Here is a 21,691-nt window from a genome sequence, read left to right as displayed (position 1 = left end):
CAAATAAATGCTTTTGGGATCAACTGGCGTCCAACTTTGGCAATCATCACTTTCCTTGAGTAAAATGCCTTACAAGGCCATCAAAAGACTAAGCCTTACTAGTAGTAAAGTAAAGCAGAGATGATCCTTTTAGGTCTCATGAACCATGGCATTTTAGACATACGGATACGTGTGATCTGATTTATTTGGATCTCATCCATCAAGTTCATATTAAAGGAAGGATCACTCCTGAGCTCATAATGGAAAAGAATACAACCCATCTACTTATTTTATAACGGAGGCCAGGGGCATAACTATGGAAGAAATTGACCCTGTGTTGCAGAGGGATAAAGGCGACTCTAATTAATTAGCAATAAAATTAATTTACTGTGGAATCCAGTGACAATAGCTACACCACAGATGAAGGCAGAAGGGTAAGCCGTAGTGAGGTTTTACATAAGCCTAACTGAATGAACTTATGTCAAAAAAGGGCGTAGAATTTTTTCCTATAATATGAGATCCCGAAAGTGGTACAATATTGCAGTGGTAATTGCAGGTTATATCTTTATAATATTAAATAAAGGTCTTAGGTGGAGACTTAAATTTTGGCCTATTTTTTAATGGTATGATTAAATAAAAGTAATTTTTTATCCTTAAAGAATTCTGGTGTGCACCTGCTTACTTTGGGACTTTGGATAATTTGCCACAAAGAGGTAGCACCCAGGTCATCTGTGTGTATGGTGTGCTGACAATTTCTATCTTTTCTATCTATATATATATACTGTAAATCCATAGGGTATCACTCTGCTTCAAACAATCTCTACCCAGGTGCATGGTAAATACACATAGAATCCACAAAAAGACCAGCAACACCGGGATTTTTTTAGTGAAAAACCAAATGTGTATTAAGTAGGAACATACAGCCGACATTATGTTTCGGTCCCTGTTGGGAACTTTCTCAAGTGCCTTGAGAGGAAATTTCGAGCCACTTTGGCAAATCGTAGCGACGCGTATGCTATCCCACCGGCGATTTACATTCCAGCCGTGGGATGGCATTGCGGGGAGATTAGTCGCCAGCGGCAACGAAGATTTGTAGAGGGGCGACTAATCTCCCCATCTGCCATTGCCTTTAAGGGGGGTGTTCACCTTTAGACAATAGTTTGAATTTAAATAGCTCCTGTCAGAAAAAAAACATTTTTATAAATCTTTATGATTTAAAATGTTTCGTTTTGAAGCTATAGACCAGGATCAGTGCTACTAAAATTCACTGATTTGCTCTCTCTGTAGGTGACTTCATAGACCAGGACTTGGCAGGCAAGTAAAAAAGTTCACACTGAACTGGTTCCCGCTGGTTATTTGCAAATCTTTGAAGCCACTGGCTGGAAAGAGTCAGCCAATCGGATAAATAAAATACAAATGATGCAGGAGAGAGAAGGCATGTGCTGTAACCAATTCTGTGATAACTTTCTGTTTGCACAGAAAGCAAGTTGGTGTTGACAATCCCTTCCAAAGAAAGAGGAGAGAGCAGAGGAGAGAGAGTTTCAGCAGTGCTGATCCAACATCTGAAACAACTAAGATGAATCACAAAAATGTTCTTTTGACAGGAGCTCTTCAAATGCAGACTATTGTCTAAATGTGAACATCCCCTTCAATAAATAAAATAAATCCTTGTGGATTTACCGTAATACCATACATTGATAGGTTTACTCAAGAGTGTGATGTCATGAAAAATGAGTGGCACGCTCTGGCGCCTCTTTGTGCTCTTTGCACTTGTGCACCCTGGGGTTGTAAATGACCACTGTAGTGCTGCCCTTTTTCTGGCACTTAGTTGCCTTTTTGGCCCATTCATGATTATGATGAATGTTTATCTCAGTGGGGCATATATATAAAATAATTGTTACAGTGCCAGTTCTGAAATAACTTCAGCTGCACAGACAGCACTTAGGCTAGCTCCAATCCAGATGCAAAATGCTATTTATGAAGGGTATGTGTTAAATAGATACTTCCTAATATTAATCAGGTTTAAAATGTTAATCATGAAAAGTTTTCTTAAAACAAGTCAATGACAAAACAGCACAGGATTTGAAATTACTATATCTATATCACATGTATAGCTTCAGCTCCCCCTACATTTTTTGCTTTTCGTATTTTTTTTTTTTTGTATCTAACTTCCAGTACTGCTGACTCACAATTCCCGATCAATCGAGACTGAATATTAACTAAAGCTCATGCCTATTAAATACTTGTGTTTTGTGGAAAGAATTCTTGCCTATGAATAGATATATAGCGTGATGAGGAATCTCTTGCACACCTTGCTTGCCCATGTCCTCACAACACAGCAACTGTTTTTTTTTTCCAAATGATGTTTACATAAGGCTTGCAGTGAAAAGGACTGGGGAGGGGGTGAGGATGGAATCCAAGTTGGTTTAGTCAAGGCCTTATCTGCATCATATAATGATAATATGACACATATTCATCGTAGGTGGCTGGGAACATTCTAAGCAGGTGAGGGTGCGTCTCTCTCTCTCTTTCTCAGTCTATGAGCTGCACCCTCGGTGGCTCAGGTAATTGATTTTACCATTAACAGTAAATTGTGTTTCCCACTAAACGGGGAACTACCAAGGTGACTGACAGTGGGGCTGTTTGGCTTGACCTGCAGTTGTTGATAGATAAATAATGAAGCTTTGTGAAGCCATGATGGACATGGATATGCCAGACTACACAGAAACCCTGGACTCCTCTTACACCATGCTGGAATTCGACAGCATTCGAGTTCTTCCAAGTAATACAGGTGAGTTACTGAGGCACATTTATCCTGGTATGTGCTTGCTGTCTTTTATTACAAGAAGGTGTGTGAAGGAAATGACACAAAGAACAAATATGTTACAAAGGCCAAAGCTGGCGATTGTTTTTAGGTCCTCTGACTTCAGATTTTGCATAAACTGAATGTTCCTTTAAAAAGCAAATAGAGTTTACTTATTAAGCACCACGACAATACAAGTGTCATTCAAATAAAGAACCACGGGGATCCTCAAACTGCTGTGTTTCGGGTTCTGAATCCTCTAAATGTTCATTGATGGGATATAGCGATTACCAAATAAAGAAACATAAGGTTTGGATGATATTAATATATATAGACCTGCACTGCCTATAAAAGTAAACAAATAGGTCAGTGCTTTTTAAACTGCAATTTGGGATAAACTCCCAAAAAAGGGAACAGCAGTTTATAAAAGCCCTGACTGATATCTGTACCCGGAACATAATACAAGTGTATACATTTTTTTCTTTTATTTACATATGTTTACAAATTTTGATTTGTTAGGTATTAGCTATTATTCATAATACAAAAAGAATTCTTTAAATTACAATTTATTTTCCAAAAGAAATCTAGAATGTATAATGCAGCAATGCTCTCCAGACTGGCACGGGGGAAATAGGGAGCAGGAGCAACAAGTGTATTGGAATCTTGCAATGTACTTTTTAAAATATAAAAAATGTTGCATCTGCATGCCCATTGTGGCACCACTGGAGAACCAAATCTATCTGCCTCGTCTTTGCAAGGCTGTTCTAATTGCCAGTGAATAGAAAGATTTGGAAGAAATGTGTATGTACACCTCTCTGTGTATAGAGAGGATATACTGTAGGTGAAATAAAATGAAGGAATCTCCCTTATGAAAATGTGGTGCTTCTCTCTCTGTCTGCTTCTTCCTCTCTCATACGGTTGTTCATATCTCTTATTTTGTATCAATGTCTTTAGCACATCTATTTCTAATGTTTTTATCTATCACTACATGAGTTCTGAAAACTGTAACTATAATACAAATGTACATATTTATTTTGTAATTAAACAAGTTTAAGCTTTAGAGCAGTTTTTGAAGAATAACATTAATAGTTCAGGGAATAAAATATTCACAACTACTTACCCTGAACTGAACATGGCAATTTTTTAATTACAACCGATGCCGTTTCCAGATTTAGTTTAGTATTTTGCATAAAATTTGGTATTTATCCTAATCCAAAACTAATGGATTTGGTGCATTCCTAGTTGTAACAGACCTCACTAAACTTGTGGGAAAATGTAATCAAAATCATTAACAGAATAATATGCAAAGTGCAAACAATTTTCCCATCACGTATATTTATGTTAATATTTTACTTTGCAAATGTAAGTTCTGTAGGAAAGTTTCATGCACAATTAAAAGTTACAATGTATTAACTAATTTATAACACAAAAGTGCAAAAAGAAAATGATTGTTCTAAATTTTGCAAAACATTTTCCCTTTTATGACTGTTACATTACATTTTTGCACTTTTGGGAAGCTTATAGAACAGTATTATAAACGAGTATTCGTCAAAGTGATGTAATGATAGACAGATATTGGCCTGATAATGTGCATTACAGTGCTTTAGGGACAAAATCTACCTGTCACCCCTGGTTGCCGTAAATTCAATGGCAGGCATTTGTCTGCCGGCAGAGATAAGCTATGTATGCCATTAGCCGTAGGGTATAAAGATTTTTCTTAAATGTGCGCTGTTTTGGCTAAGTTTCCACAGTATCTAGAGACATTCAATAAATCATAAGGGCCTTAAAGTAAATTTACCAGATCATGTAAAAATCAAGAAAGTTTCTAGAAAATCCAGCTTAATGATACTGACACTAAAAACTACTCTTCAAAATATTAATGTACATTAAAAGTGTTCTATAGATCATATTGATTGTTTATCCCTGATAGGGCTGCTTTTGTAAGTAACTGTAACTTGAAGCTCCTAAACCTGATTGTTTTGTCCCTTCTTGACCTGTCTAAAAAATCATGTAAACATTAATAAAACCCAATTGCCTCAAGTAATGATTCATTATATCTTAGTTGGGATCATTACAAGGCACGGGTTTATTATTACAAAGAAAAAGGAAAAAATTCAAAAATGGTAATAGCTCTCTACAGCTCTTCTGTTCCAGGCACTGAACATTTTTGCCAACTGTTTACTGAAATAAAGCACTGACATTAGAAGAGTCGAGAAACTTCCCCACCTGTTTTGCTTATTTCAGTTTGCAGTTGAGACAGCCAGCACAAGCAGCAGAAAAACTGTACTTCTTGCCTGGTCAGGCTGAACCTATAGTAACTTATGTATTTATTTCTATGAAGATATTTAGATACAGGGCATTGTATGTGTGCATGTTGTGACTCCAAACTAAATTCCCTGTGTTTTGTGGCAACAAAATTCACTGTAATAAATATGCGTTTTATGTTGAAAATATCCTGAATATAAAAATTAAACTAAAGCAATTCACTACTGTAAACAAAACTGTAAGGTTCACATTTTGGGTGAATGTTACATGATGTAAAATATAATATAATAAGTAAAGAGAGACACATTTTGGAACACAGAATGTTGTTTAGTGCAAAGGAATAAAAGGCAGAGATTGTGGGGTCAGGATTATCTTGTAATATTTGTTTTCTGTTAATCAGTTACCTACTATCCTGGTACCATACTGTTTGGGAAATCAGTTGTTTATGTTGAGTAATCATCCAAAATACACAATATGCAGAGAAATGATATCACAAGCCATACCAAAACTAGGGCAATGGAACACATACTGCAATTTCAGATGGGTTGTCACCCCCATGGGACATGGGAACTATGCTGCCAAGTGACAAAACACCCAGCATCACTCCCCCTTCATCTCCATGGCAATTAACTGGGTGATGCCCTTTTGGGTCATGTGGTTGTTGATCAAAAATACCAGATTTCCAACACACAATTGCTTTGAGATGGTCTATTCTATCAGCATCGTAGCTCTTCTCTACAAGATTTCCATCACTTATTATTCAACATATTGAGATTACCTTGCAATTTTAGCTTACCAGTATTACAGTGTAATAAATCTTCAAAAGGGTGGCTATAGTGATATATAGGTATTCTGGCTAGAAAAAAAAATGCAATGCCTTTGGTGTCAGTTGTATGAGAGAAAGAATAGAAAGATTAGAGTGTAAAACAAGCAGGCAGGATTCTTATTGAAGCATACTCCTGCACCTCCTGGCTAACTGAGCCTGAAGAATTTGGGTAAAGTTATTATTTTGCAGTGTTTCTAAGAATCCATCTGGAAGCAGAACTACAGCTCCCATCATGCTTTAAGTCTTGATAATATATTGGATATTGTGCAACAACATTTTGGTGGAACAATAAAGCTTAAGGGCAATGCTACATGGGTACCAAATGCTCCTTGCACCAGAGCCCATACAAAAGCCCTGCTTAAATTAGACTGAAAGTTTTAGCTGGCTGTATTGGCATGTCGGTAAGCTCTACTGTGATTTGTTTTAGTAGAGGGTTTGTTTGTTTGTTTAATACCTTTGCAATCCAGTTACTATTTAAAAGAAACCTTTAAATAAGGAAGTTATGGTCACCAAGAATCATCACAATTCCACATGGCGGTTATCAGACACAAACTTAAGATAAGGTGAGTGGGTTAGAGGGGAATTATGTCTGTACAGAAGTGACTAATTGCACCAACACATTAAGGCCTGAACTAAAGTTGCAATCCCCCTCCCCAACAGCTTCCACCACATAAGGGCGGGTGGCTGAGCATGGAGGGTGGTTAAAGAGGGACTGCACTCATCCCCCTCAGAAAAAGTTTTTTGCAGGGGGCCTGGATTTTTTGGCCTTTCTACATGAAGTCACTAGGCATAGCATTCCTTTTGGACAGGTTTCTCTTCACCTTTTTACCTTTGTTTTTCAGTTTCCAGTGTCTTGTTTTAAAGATCTAAATCAGGAATGCTATTTAGAAACAGGATAATAATGACAAATTTTCATAAGATTCTCTAGAATGGGGGTCTATTGTCTAGGCAAGTTACAGTTAGATTAGGGGTAAAGGTGATATTGCCTTGAAAAAGATCTTCCAGTGGGACGGAAACGTTGAGATATATATATATATATATATGAATGAAACAACAACAAGAGATCCTCTGCACTCACCCATTATCAATATATATAGGACATTAAGACATTCAGTGCATTAAGCTACTAAGAAATGCCCTTCCCTTTAAGCAATTTCTTAGTAGCTTAATGCACCGAATGTCTTAATGTCCTATATATATTGATAATGGGTGAGTGCAGAGGATCTCTTGTTGTTGTTTCTATGTATTTTGTGGTCACAACCTCATTGCACCCCCGCCTAATGGTTTATAAGTTAGTGGTTGAGCACAACTTTCCCTTTTTTTGCTATATATATATATATGTATATATATCCATATATTGGGTTGCCACGTTTTGGTTCGCGTATCAACCTGGGAGGAGCAGTGATGTCAGTGTGGGCCAATGATGTTACAGGGACGGGTCTATGACATGGCACTCAGCAATTGCCTGATTGCCTGCTTTCCAAATTCCAAAATTCCAAACCAGACAGGTGGCAACTCTAATATGTCCGTGTATGTATGCATACTGTATATATTTTGGTAAAACTTTGCCTTGCAGGCAAATAAATATACCATATATATGCCTGATTTATTATAATTACAACATTGATGGAAGGCAAAAAGGTGAGTTCATTGCATAGTGCAGAACACTTTCCTTTACACTTTACATTTTATGAAGCAATTTCATGACGCAATGAAGAAGCAGGATATCTAGCATCACAGAGGAAATTATATTCATAATTCAGTAAGTCACTTGAATGGGATGCAGCCTTATATATATCCTCATCTGTCATATTCAAATGTAAAAGATAAATTCCGCCACATTATTTCATTCTTGCTAGCCAGTATTGAACTGTAGGAAAAGAAATATGTGTTTGCCTTTATTTAAAACCAGTTTTATTGCTCTTTTGTGAAATGACTTGGTCCAAAGCAAACATACCTATAAAAATAAGAACTAAGCTTAGAAAACATAAAGATACTTTTCCTGCACACTGAAATAGCTACATCAAATGGCCTTGCCACCTACTGTACACTGCCAAGTTAGGCAAAAAGGACTATTAAAATAAAATGGTCTCATGTGTGAGCAGGAACAACATGCAGAATTTAGATGATTAGATAATTAAAAGGCTTAAAAGAATTGCAATTCTAAGGAGCTTTCCAATATACATTAAATAAAAATTTTCAATGGTCATCTCCTATACACTTCATCAAATAATTCAAAATTTTAAAACATATTTCCTTTTTCTCTGTAATAATAAATCAATACCTTGTGCTTAATCCCAACTAAGATATAATGAATCCTTGTTGGAGGCAAAACAATACTATTGAGTTTATTTAATATTTACATTTTTTTCAGCAGATTTAGGGCTCTGGCACACGGGGAGATTAGTCGCCCGCGGCAAAACTCCCTGTTCGCGGGCGACTAATCTCCCCGAGTTGCCTTCCCCCTGACATCCCCGCGAACAGGGAGTTTTGCCGCGGGCGACTAATCTCCCCTTGTGCCAGAGCCCTTAATGTATGGACATCCAAATTACAGAAAGATCCCTTATCCAGAAAACACCAGGTTCCAAGAATTCTAGATAAGGGGTCCTATACCTGTACTCTTTTGGCGATGTCTACCTCCTTTCTGAGAAATATACAATATTGCTTCTATGTGTTACAGGATTCAATCACAATGCTCATAAGATCATATTGTATACAGTGGAGGAAATAATTATTTGACCCCTCACTGATTTTGTCAGTTTGTCCAATGACAAAGAAATGAAAAGTCTCAGAACAGTATCATTTCAATGGTAGGTTTATTTTAACAGTGGCAGATAGCACATCAAAAGGAAAATCGAAAAAATAACTTTAAATAAAAGATAGCAACTGATTTGCATTTCATTGAGTGAAATAAGTTTTTGAACCCTCTAACAAAAAAAGACTTAATACTTAGTGGAAAAACCCTTGTTTGCAAGCACAGAGGTCAAACGTTTCTTGTAATTGATGACCAAGTTTGCGCACATTTTAGGAGGAATGTTGGTCCACTCCTCTTTGCAGATCATCTCTAAATCCCTAAGGTTTCGAGGCTGTCTCTGTGCAACTCTGAGCTTGAGCTCCCTCCATAGGTTTTCTATTGGATTAAGGTCCGGAGACTGACTAGGCCACTCCATGACCTTAATGTGCTTCTTCTTGAGCCACTCCTTTGTTGCCTTTGCTGTATGTTTTGGGTCATTGTCGTGCTGGAACACCCATCCACGACCCATTTTCAGTTTCCTGGCAGAGGGAAGGAGGTTGTCGTTCAGGATTTCACGAAACATGGCTCCGTCCATTTTCCCGTTAATGCGAATAAGTTGTCCTGTGCCCTTAGCAGAAAAACACCACCAAAGCAAAATGTTTCCACCCCCATGCTTGACGGTGGGGACGGTGTTTTGGGGGTCATAGGCAGCATTTTTCTTCCTCCAAACACAGCGAGTTGAGTTAATGCCAAAGAGCTCTATTTTGGTCTCATCAGACCACAGCACCTTCTCCCAGTCACTCACAGAATCATTCAGGTGTTCATTGGCAAACTTCAGACGGGCCTACACATGTGCCTTCTTGAGCAGGGGGACCTTGCGAGCCCTGCAGGATTTTAATCCATTGCGGTGTAATGTGTTTCCAATGGTTTTCTTGGTGACTGTGGTCCCTGCTAATTTGAGGTCATTAACTAACTCCTCACGTGTAGTTCTAGGATGCTTTTTCACCTTTCTCAGAATCATTGACACCCCACGAGGTGAGATCTTGCGTGGAGCCCCAGAGCGAGGTCGATTGATGGTCATTTTGTGCTGCTTCCATTTTCGAACAATCGCACCAACAGTTGTCACCTTCTCTCCCAGCTTCTTGCTAATGGTTTTGTAGCCCATTCCAGCCTTGTGCAGGTCTACAATTTTGTCTCTGACATCCTTGGACAGCTCTTTGGTCTTTCCCATGTTGGAGAGTTTGGAGTCTGCTTGATTGATTGATTCTGTGGACAGGTGTCTTTTATACAGGTGACTAGTTAATACAGGTGTCCTTAATGAGGTTGACTAATTGAGTAGCAGTGTCTAACCACTCTGTGGGAGCCAGAACTCTTAATGGTTGGTAGGGGTTCAAAAACTTATTTCACTCAATGAAATGCAAATCAGTTGCTATCTTTTATTTAAAGTTATTTTTTCGATTTTCCTTTTGATGTGCTATCTGCCACTGTTAAAATAAACCTACCATTGAAATGATACTGTTCTGAGACTTTTCATTTCTTTGTCATTGGACAAACTTACAAAATCAGTGAGGGGTCAAATAATTATTTCCTCCACTGTATCTGTAGCTTTGTTCTGCATGGAGAGAAGCACAGAGTGTAAATATTTTTTGTAAAAAATAATAAATAAATAAATGTTTTTCTACTGCAAAAGAGAATTATACAGCACTGCCCACTGTTATATTAACTTCATTTGCTTTTCATTATTTAATTGTATGGTTTGATGAATTATTAGTGTTCCTATTCTGCCTGTTTTTAGCATGTCACAAAAACTGCTATCTGCCGGGGCTCAATGACCCTAGCAACCAAAAAACCCAGATTGATTGTGAGCATATTGTTTTTTGTAGTGATGAGCGAATCTGTCCCGTTTTGCTTTGCCTGAAAAATTTTCGAATCTTTGAAAAGATTTGAAAAACAGCAAAAATATTTTTGACAGGTGAGACAATTTTTTTATGCACGACAATTTTTTTGACGGGTGTATTTTTCCGCCGAATAAATCTGTCAATGGCGAAATACGGAAGTTTGCTGTGAATCCATGCCTGGCAAATAATTTCACTCATCACTATTTGTTTCCTTTCTTACTTCCAGACTGATGCCTGGTTGCTAGGGTAATTAATAATTAGCAGTAGGAAATTAAGAATGAAAGAGGATTGACAAATAATACATTAAAATATTTAAAGAACACAAAATAAAAAATGAAAATTTGCAAACTGTCTTAGAATACAGCTGTCTAAATCATATGGAAAGTTATACTCCCTTTTATTATATAACTGTAATAAACTTTGAACTAGATCAAACACATAGCAGGCCTGTTTATAATCAGGTGATGAGTAAGGGCTCTATGTGCACTAAACACTTACAAAAAGGAACCTTCAGACATTTGGTGCTCTATTAATTGCCTTTAATATCCTCTCCTAATACCATCACAGGTTTCTTTGCTGCAAGGCAGCATTAATTTGCCTATAGTAATGATTCCTCCCAGTTTGGAGCCCTTACAACTGAGGGCCCCAAAGACCTAAATTATACCATATTTTATTGCAAAAACAAAAAACTGTAGCATAATAAGGCCATTTCACATTATGCATACAGTATTTTTCAGAAGGGTTTATAGCCCCAAATGTATTAAATATATGCTTCCTCGGTGCTCTAGATCTATGCCCTCATCAATTTACACATGCATGCTATTTATTTATGTTATTGTTTAGAATATTTTTAGTCACATATACTGTAGTCAGGGTTGGGCTGCGCCGCCGGGGCACTGGGAAAAAACCCAGTGGGCCCCAGCGGCCCAGACCCATAAGCGCACTCGGAGGAGGGAATCAGACGGGCAATGGGGGCCACTGAGGGGGGGGGGGCGTGAGGGCTGCGGCAGGGGTCCCAAAGGCAGTAGCATCGGTGGGCCCTGCACCCCCCCCCCCCCCCCAGTCTGACCCTAACTGTATTTAAGTGGCATCTGCAAACAAAAACACAAATCTGCCTTACTTTATAGACCATCTGCACTGCTATTTATAAAAGACTGGTAAGAACTGGGTTGGCAATGATTATTGTTGCGATTCACTATGTCCTAACTAGCAAATATTGTATAACAACTGTCTATTTACAGTGGCTGAGATTGCAACATATTTTAATGAGGTTTGTGCCACCTCTAGTTTTACCCTTTAAATTATACAGAAAGTATGACTTAGGTAAACTTTTTCACCCTTGGCTTAAGAAAGGTGCCTTCATACTCTGAAACACCAGCAGCTGGGGCTATGTACATTGAATTTTAAGCATTGAATATCGAGTTTTGTGTTCTTATAGTGTGTTTTTGCTGCATACTGTGTCTATATGCATGTGTATACACTGTATATTATATATACAGTGTATATTATTATAATCTCTATTGTTGAGGGCCCTCTTTACCTTTTGTATTGACTATTATTTGTATGTACAGGTGCATGTATACACCTGTAACAGGTTTTTGGACAATGGCCTGCTTACTGGGAACTTATACCTGCACAGGTCTTACTTAAAGGAGAAGGAAAGTCATTTTGGCATTTTACTGCCAATAGATTCGCCACATTAGTGCCACCTAGAATGCTATATTCATTCTGCAGAAAGCATCACCATACCTGAGTAAAGAGTCCTAGAAGCTTTCTCTGTTTGAATAAGATAGATGTTGCCATTTTAAGTAGCTTCCTGCTGCAGCTTTAGCCCTTGTATCTCAGATCACACATCCCTAAGGGAAGGGGGCGTGAGTTTTATGAATTCTTATGGGAGGGGGAGCAGGAGAAGCGAGAGAGGAGAGAACTGCTGCAGACTCTGGCCCTGGGAATGAAGGATTTTTCTGAGAGAAGTCATGTTTACAAAAAAGGAGACAAGAAATCCTGTGTTTCTTTTCATGCTTTTCTGTGAGTGCTTATGGCTGTATTTACATAGCTTTTTTAGTTTTTACCTTTCGTTCTCCTTTAAGCTGGCTTCTGGCAGTAGCAACTCCCAGTAGAGCACATGTTACATGGACTCTTATCCAGCTCCAGATTTCAAATCCTGGCGCCCTGAGACCGCCCCCTTTTGTGCCCCCCCATGCGCAAATGTGCGAACAAACTTCCCCCCACCGCGTTGCCGTCGCTGCAAGCGCGGCCTTTTGAACGTCCATACGGAGCAGTGGGGAGAAGTCCCCATTGCTCCGTATGGGAGCAAAATGTTAAACTTTCACTGTGGCGGGGCGGCAGCATGCCGCCCTAAATTTGTGCCGCCCTAGGCCCGGGCTTTTGTGGCCTCGCCACAAACCAGGGCCTGCTCTTATCTCTCAGGTGGCCCTTCACTGTACTGTTGGAAGAGGGGCTAACAACACTGATTCCACACACAGAACTTGATCTTACAAATAACTTGGGTGCCAGGGCTTTCTAAAAACAAATGAAACTCTTAATTGCTTGCTTCCATGCTTTATCTAGCCAAAACCCTCCTGGGGACATAGCTGAATAAGGTTGACAAAACCTTACTTCCCTACACAACCTTCTAGTGTAAAAAGCTGCACAATATGTAGATTCTAAAAAAAAATGAATAAATTCCAATATATATGTACCTTCTTCATTGCTGGTCTATTTACATGCCATCTTAACTCTTCTTCTGCTCTTTTGGAGAGGTGAAAACTAGAATATATGAACTTCATTTATAGACCCAATAGTTTATGAAAACCACAAGTAATATTCTTGTGAGATAACATTCTGTTTTGTTCCACAGAAATTATTACAGTAGAAACTGCCAGCCCTGGTTTACTCAATAATGGAATCAGCGCTTTTTGTGCTATTTGTGGAGATCGGGCAACGGGGAAACATTATGGGGCTTCAAGCTGTGATGGCTGCAAAGGTTTCTTCCGAAGAAGTGTCCGCAAGAATCATGTCTATGCATGCAGGTAAATAAATTCAGCAGATGTTACAACCTTAAGAGGCCCATTTATCAAAATTAGATTTTTTAATTTACTTTGAAAAAAAAGTAGCAAACTCAAATGTATGCATATTGATTTAGTAATTGGAATCTAAAAATTCAATTGATTACAAACAAGAAAAAAATTTGAATACATCAAATTCGCATTCTACTCATCATTTTCGATAGGTCTACCAACTCTCCTAAAAATTCTAAAAACTTGATTAACTCGAATTAAAAAATCGCTTAAATTGTGCCTAGGATAACACTGACTTCTACATGAACTCTACAGCTTTTAGAAGTCAAATTTTTACATCTGAGTTTTTCATGTTTTTTGTGGTTAAGTCTTTAAAATGCAAGTTTTGGAAACTCTAATGCAGTGATCCCCAACCAGTGCCTCGTGAGCAACATGTTGCTCCCCAACCCCTTGGATGTTGCTCCCTGTGGCCTCAAAGAAGGCTCTTATTTTTGAATTCCTGGCTTGGAGGCAAGTTTTGGTTGCATAAAAACCCAGAATAATGTCAAACAGAACCTTCTATAGGCTGCCAGGCTTCATGGGGGCTATTAAATAGCCAATTATAGCTCTTATTGGCACCACCAGGAACCTTTTTCATGGTTGTGTTGCTCCCCGACACTTATTCCATTTGAATGTGGCTCACTGGTCTAAAAGGTTGGGGATCTCTGCTCTAATGCAAGTCTTAGCATGTTAAGCTACTGACTGGCTTGTGTCAGCTCAAGTTAAACACCTTAAATGCATGTAAGTTAGTAATGTGTGTGTTACCCTGAAGATTTACCCTTCGGGTCAGGAGGTACGGGTTGGGTGCAGGTCAGACTGGGGAAATACACTCTTCCTCTGCTCCTAAACTTTCCTTGTCTTGGAACCCAAGGTACATTCAGAAATAGTGTACAAAGTCAAAAGACACAGGTATGGGTTGGGTGGGGGCCCTAAAATGACAACATTTTGCGGGTTAGGGTTGGGGTGTATGTTAAGGTTTAACGGGTTAGGGTTGTGAGCGGGTTGAGTTTTCTTGTGCTGACACTGCTTTCAGAGACAGTTTGGAACTCAGCAAGGGGAAGCCTGTTTATCAACATTCTAATTTTAGTGTTTTTTTGAATTTTTTTAAACCACAAAAAAATTAATTTCCACTAAAACCACAAAAGTAATGTATTAAAAGATCTGAATCAGGCCTGCACTGGCAATCTGTGGGTTCTGGCATATGCCAGAGGGGCTGCTGTAAGATGCCATTGGGCCCTAGGGGGTCAATGAGCACTTGAAATGCCAGGGTCTATTTTGAATCTTAGTTCGGACCAGACTTAATTATAAAAATCCAAAACAAATTAAAATGCAGAACGAAAATGGAAAGAACTTAAAACCTCAAATTTTTTTATGTGTTTACAAACGAAGAAAAAAAAACAAAAAAAACTGAAAACATGACTTTGACAGGTTTTATGTGGCTTATTTTTAAATTTGTGGTTTTAGTGGTTTTGACACATAATAAATGGGTAAAAATGTGCATCTTTAATAAAAAAAACAAAATCAAATTTTTAGTGCAAAAAAACACAAATTGCAGGGGGGAAAAATATGACCATTTGCAAAACTGACGATTAATCTCCCCGATATGCCATCCCACTGGCTAAAATGTAAATCGCCGGTGGTATGGCATATGCGGTGCAGTGATTTGCGGAAATCACCGAAGTTGCCGAAGTTGCCTAATCTCCCCGTGTGCCACAGCCCTTAGTGTTAAAACTTAAGAGATGAGATTAAAGAAAGATTGTTCTGATATGTTTAGCCATAGAAAGTCTGATAAAGTCGTAATGTATGATGCCATATTTTCAAAAGTGCAGAAAAACGCTTGGAATGTATTTTAGCTGTTTTGTGGAAAAATTAGCAAAATAATTGCTCGTGGGTTACTAAAGGTTGGATAGCAATTGCTGTAGTATGTGTTTTTGGCCAAAATTGGCTGCAAGAAACAATGCAAGCCTTAGTCAACTACCTTTAAAACTCTATGGGAGATATACACAGGATATTTCTAGTGTTTTCCCCACTTTTTCCCTGTTAATTTTTTTAATTTCAAATATACAACATCATCATTTTAATATAATCTGGCACTTAAATACACTGTGGGCCATAATGTAATAAACTGAACAGCACTAATCTAGAGGATCAAGAAGTTCCATTCCACTTTAACCTGACAAAAATAAGCCATTAGGCTCCAAAGATTAGCCAGTAACAGTTTCTAATGACCACTTTGTAATGCTACAAAGTCTTCCTTTATTTTCTTTCCTATTTGCCAATATACCTATGTTTTACAGTCTTAGAGAAAACAGTTGCAGCTCACACTAATCATTTTGGCATGCCTAGTCCTTCCAAGAACTTCTCCTAGAGGAGAAATATTTTCAAATTTCCAAGACTTGTGAAAGCAAGTAAAGGAAAAAGGATGTGAGGAACGAGATGACCCAATTAAAGTTTAATAGATTATTTCACAATATGGTTGTTTACAAAGTAATACTAATGCAGGTGATGTTTCCAGAGGGGATAAATGGTTGTATCATGCCAAGAACATTGTTTTAATAGTTTCCCATAGCACTATTTCTTTATGTGCTTTATTTTAATTTTGCTACTTGCTGTTTGAATCAGTTGTTTTAATCTATATTTTCTCCCTCTTCCTATGTACTTCTGTATCAGTCTAGACTCCATGAAATATACCTGAAAACTGTATTTTTTTCATTTTCTTGCCCCCTTGCAGCCTTATCAAAAGGGCACTAAAGGCAAAATCTATTTATTTTAATTTTTAGGCCTGCTGGTTCTATTCATTGTCTATTCCATAAAAACCTGCATGCCAGATAATCCATCACAAGACCGCTTTCATGGAGACTACAGCCATGCCTGTGCTTTTGGCTCACTGCTTTATTGTGCTGTGTGTGCCTGCTGTGTGTCTTTTTTCTGAACCTTGTAATATTTACAAGGGCTAAACTTTCTTTATCTTTTCCAACTTTATTCTGGATCCAATTGCAGAATACATAATGCTTCAATCACTGAATAGTGCAGAACCTATTACCCTACAATGTGTGCCTCCTGTAAATGATATCCTTATAGATAGTGCTTAGTCATGTCACCAGTTATAATCAGGGCTTAGTGATGTACTTTGTGTGACATGACTTACTGAAACTGTATTATAAGAAATAATGTACTTCCTGTTGTAAAATATGAGGATATTAGAAGTTACCTCTGAGCATTATGACCTGTATAAAAGCAATTGATCTTCTCCCTTGTGCTTTTGTATGGTCATGGAATTCCTCTGTGACTTATAATATCCTCATATTTTACAATTTGGGGTACATTACTCATTATATATTCTATTGTTGTAAGATCCCCTTTGGTTCTATTATAATGTACAGCACTGCATTTACTAATACAGGTATGGGATCCATTATCCGGAAACCCATTATCCAGAAAGCTCAGAATTACGCAAAGACCTCCCACAGACTCCATTTTAAACAAATAATTAAAATTTTTATAAATGATTTCCTTTTTCTCTGTAATAATAAAACAGTACCTTGTACTTGATCCCAACTAAGATATAATTAGTCCTTGTTTGAGGCCAAACAATCCTACTGGCTTAATTTAAACTTTATATAATTTTTTAGTACGTTTAAGCTTTTAAGATCCATATTATAGAAAGATCGATTATCTGGAAAACCCCAGGTGCCAAGCATTCTGGATAGCAGGTCCCATACCGTAAATAAAAATGTATATACTACTTGTAATGAAGCATTGAATATGGCATTATTGTACTGCTATAAAGCAGTGACTTTAGATCAGGATATTTACATTTTGCCCTGAATTTCATAAGGCTGATAGTTTGTTATGGGTAATTTGTCTTCAGCAACTGCTGTGCTAACCTATGCAGTGCTAATATATATATACATACCTCTTCGATACTTAGCAGACAATGGCCAGACTGATGGACCTTTATCAGTTAGGGCACGCAACCAGTGTTTAAGCAAAGGAGTAAGGCTGACCTGAAAGTTCATCTCCTACATATACTCCCCACGTGTATGGCTCTGATAACCACAGCCATGTTTGCTCAGTAGTGATGTCATTATATGGGCTGTCAGAGGGAATTTACAGGTGCTGTTTTCCTGACTCCCTTGCAGACACCTGGGTAAATATATCTGAAGCAGAGACATCTCATTTGATACAGGACTACAACTCCCACAATGCACACTTACTTTCATGCTTCTCAACTATGAATCCCATCATTGTTTATACCTTGTACACTCACTAGGTAAATTATTTGAATAGTAATTAACCACATTTTTGTGTGAATCCACATACAGTGCCTGATCAAATGCTGCTAAACTCCATAGAAACGCATCAACAGCTTCTGCTTATTGCAACTGGCAGCAACAAATATTCAGTTTCATACACTAGACTGGCAAATACTGCATATTTTAAAGCAACAGAATGCATTAGCATGCTGAAGATCTAAATAGTTGATTCCAGTAATAACAAACTATGCACATAGATCTGTCTTTTCTTACAAAAATGAACCCTTTTCTCCTCATAGATTCAGCAGACAGTGCATTGTTGACAAAGACAAAAGAAACCAATGCAGGTATTGCCGCCTGAGAAAATGTTTCCGAGCCGGGATGAAGAAGGAAGGTTAGTGCTATGGACTGAAAGTTTTACTCTTTTGTTCAACTTACCAATGGTATTTTATACCAGTGTGGTAACATTGTCACACCCAGATAACTAGTGAAGTTATGCCTTCATTATCCATCCCTACCACTCCAATGCTTCACACCAGTTTTTACTTGTTCCTCTACTCTCCAGGCAGATATCTTAGCTTCTTCTGCACTCAACTATATATTATATATATTATATCATATATATGCCCTGACAGTGTTAAAGTGTGCTCAGTTGAATTTTTAAATAAATAATTTCTCAAAATGTGCGGGAATGAAAGGTACAGGTATGGGACTTGATATTCAGAGTGCTCGGGACCTGGGGTTTTCCAGATAAGGGATCTTACTGTAATTTGGATCTCCATAAATTAAGTCTGCTAAAAATAATTTAAATATTGAACAAACCTAATATGCTTATTTTGCCTCTAATAATGAGTAATTATATCTTAGTTGGGATCAAGTACAAGGTACTGTTTTATAATTACAGAGAAAAAGCAAATAATTATAATTTTTAAAAATTAGAATTATTTGCTTATCATGGAGTCTGTGGGAGATGGCCTTTCCGTAATTCGGGAACTTTCTGGATAACGGGTTTCCGGATGAGGGATCCCTATCTGTATTTAAAAAGCCTGTGTAATGGGAAAAGCTTTTATTATTTATCTGCATGTGTGCTTTTTTGTTCATGTTATCCAGTATGCCACAGTCTAAAGCGAGGCTGTAACAACTGAATTGTGGAAATGGCAGTGTGAGTTTGTGTTTGCGTCTTTACTGTAGTTGTGGTATCTCTTTAAGACACTTCACACAGTTGCAGTTAAACCCAGGAAATCTAGAAAGTCGGTTGTAGCAGTATTATAAAAACACATTACACTTTTAGGAAACATAATGAAAATACAACCCCACGTAATCTGTATATATGGCTATATACCCTGCGGGGCCACAACACATTAAAGGGATCAGAGATGTTTCTGGTTTTAAACGGCAAATGCAGTGACAGTTTAAATACATTTCAATGTCAGCTTAGGAGTGAATGAACCTTTAACTTTGTTTTCCATAGTTTTCTGTTGTCAATGAAATATTGACTGGCTGCCTACATCTCTGAAACTCTTTTCCATGGCCTAATCAAGCTCATATATTGTGCCATAACAACTGGCTTTGTTACCTGACTTGGAGAGTACAGATATAGGATCTATTTTCTGGAATGCTGAGGACCTGGGATTTTCTTAATAAGGTGTTTTTCCTCTACTTTGGATCACCATACCTTAGATCCACTAAAAAACATTTAAAGGGATTCTTGAAACAACAAATGTATTTTTTAGTTGTAATATTGGTGTGTAGGCAGCCACTTCAGTGCATTGTGCCTGATCTTTCAGAAGGAACCAGCACTATACAATAGAACTGCTTGCAGATAAGCTTTTGTTTCTCCTACTCAATATACTTTCAATACATAGTTACATAGGGTTGAAAAAAGACCAGAGTCCATCAAGTTCAACCCTTCCAAGTAAACCCAGCACCCACAAACCTATACTGACCTATCTATACACTCACATACATAAACTATATATACCAACAACAATACTATCGGTAAATTTTAGTATCATGATAGCCTTGGATATAATGCTTGTTCAAGAACTCAACCAGGCCCTTCTTAAAGGCATTAACAGAAAGGGCATTCCCCAAACTCACTGCACTCACTGTGAAAAGCCACTTACACTGCTTTAAATGGAAGCTCCGTTAGAATCTTCTCCTGCCTTCAGGAAACCTGCTTTTTGTAATGGTAAGGGGGTGGGGGTATCATAAATCATTGCCTATAATTATATTTAATGTATTTGGAGTTAATATTTCCACTGTCTCTTACTGTATTTTATGTATTTGTGGTGTCACTACCTAATGTCTCTCGCTTTATTTTGGGTGCTCCTTAAGTATTTACTATCTGAAACTAAATAGAAGTTAATGTACCACTATTTACAAGTGCATACTGTGTTTGTGTAAATATATATATATCTCCTTTACTGTACAAGGGCATTAAGGCTAATGGCACATTGCAGAGTTTCTCCACAGTTTATGTTAGCTGGCAGAGAAATGCCTAAAGTCACCCTAAATTACTGAGAGACAGTATAGGCAGAATTCCTGTTTACCATTTGCTAAAATTCAGGACAGTGCCAGCAGTGTGCTATTGCCCCATGGAGGCATTAATTCAGGCAGCTGAATCCTTTAGCAGAGGTGTCGGGGAGCTGTTAATGTGTTACCTGCCCATTGTTCTGCTAATCTGCTACTGGGTGGAAAGAAAGTTGGAGATATCTTTCCAACATGCAGCGCAGTGGTAAAGAGTGACTGAACTTTATAAGATCACAAGTCACATGGCTGGGGGCACCTGGGATAATAAGGAAATGGCTATCCCCGTGTCATATTTCAAAATTAAATATGAAAAATTGGTTTCCCCTTTTAAAAAAATGGACTTTGATGCTGAATTCTGCTGGAACAGCACTATTTAACTGATGCATTGTGAAAAGCATGTTTTTCCATGACAGTATTCCTTTAAACAATTAAAAGAAAACCCTATAGGATGGTTTTGCCACCAATATGGATCCATGCAGCCTGGTTACCATAAAGTACAATATACTGTTTTATTATTACAGAGAAACTGGAAATAAAACTATAGAATTATTTTCTTAAAAAAGTCTACGAGAGATGGTCTTCCCCTAACATAAATCTTTCTGAATATTGGGTTTTTCTGATAAGGGATTTGCTGAGACATGCCTTGTTGAGGAACATGTTTACAAAGACTGCACGTATATCTTAAGGATTTATCAGTATTTATATAGTTTCCCACGCATAATATACGTTACAAAACATACCGTGACCTTACTTGAAAGAAACATACACATAAAACAACTGTAAACTGATTCCCAGTTATGATGAGGTGCAATCAAGTACTTGTACAGCCAACTTTGATCAGATGAATTGTTTGCACAGGACTGCATATGCCATTGGTCTGTTCTCTGCAGTGTTTCAATTATAAACGTTTTTTGCGTTTTACCTCTTTTAAAAATAATTAAAGCATAATTCTTCCAGATTGGCCTATGTTTATTACATGTATACCAATCAAAAAGCATCGGTGCTATAAAATCACTTAGAAAGTACAATCATTTGCTCACAAAGCTTACAATCTAATATATTGTAGGTGTTCGTGCCAAAGTAAAATTATTTTACCCAACCAAATCTGCAAGGTGATAGCACAGGGGTTTAACCTTTGTTTTGTTCAATTCCATTAGTACTTATCTTATGTAAATATTAAGAGTTAAACCCATAATTATTTTTCAGTTTTCTATATTGCCTGGCTGCTATGATGGTGCTAATGACTAAGCAATTTTGATATAACCTATGATGCAACTGTCTCACCTCACATATTCTCTGATATAGTTATAATCATCTTACAATAAACAAGCAGGGAAAC

At 37.7% G+C, this 21,691-nt stretch overlaps 1 protein-coding gene across 2 annotated transcripts in view; it reads left to right on the top strand.

Annotated features, from left to right (window-relative positions):
- The first annotated feature begins 2,352 nt into the window (after positions 1–2,352).
- The window catches only part of hnf4b (hepatocyte nuclear factor 4, beta), a 36,516-nt gene continuing 17,177 nt past the window's right edge, over positions 2,353–21,691 (top strand). The window contains exons 1-3 of one of the 2 annotated variants that reach the window (XM_002936001.5): positions 2,353–2,770; positions 13,366–13,537; positions 18,120–18,214. In XM_002936001.5, the coding sequence (XP_002936047.1) occupies positions 2,656–2,770; positions 13,366–13,537; positions 18,120–18,214 (382 nt within the window). In that variant the 5' untranslated portion in view covers positions 2,353–2,655. The remainder of the gene's footprint in view (positions 2,771–13,365; positions 13,538–18,119; positions 18,215–21,691) is intronic. The other variant, XM_012962343.3, reaches the window with a different exon arrangement.

This window comes from Xenopus tropicalis, chromosome 4, assembly GCF_000004195.4.
Source record: "Xenopus tropicalis strain Nigerian chromosome 4, UCB_Xtro_10.0, whole genome shotgun sequence".
Taxonomy (NCBI): Eukaryota; Metazoa; Chordata; class Amphibia; order Anura; family Pipidae; genus Xenopus; species Xenopus tropicalis.
Note: the sequence above shows the minus strand (reverse complement) of the source record. Positions and strands in the feature narration are given on the sequence as shown.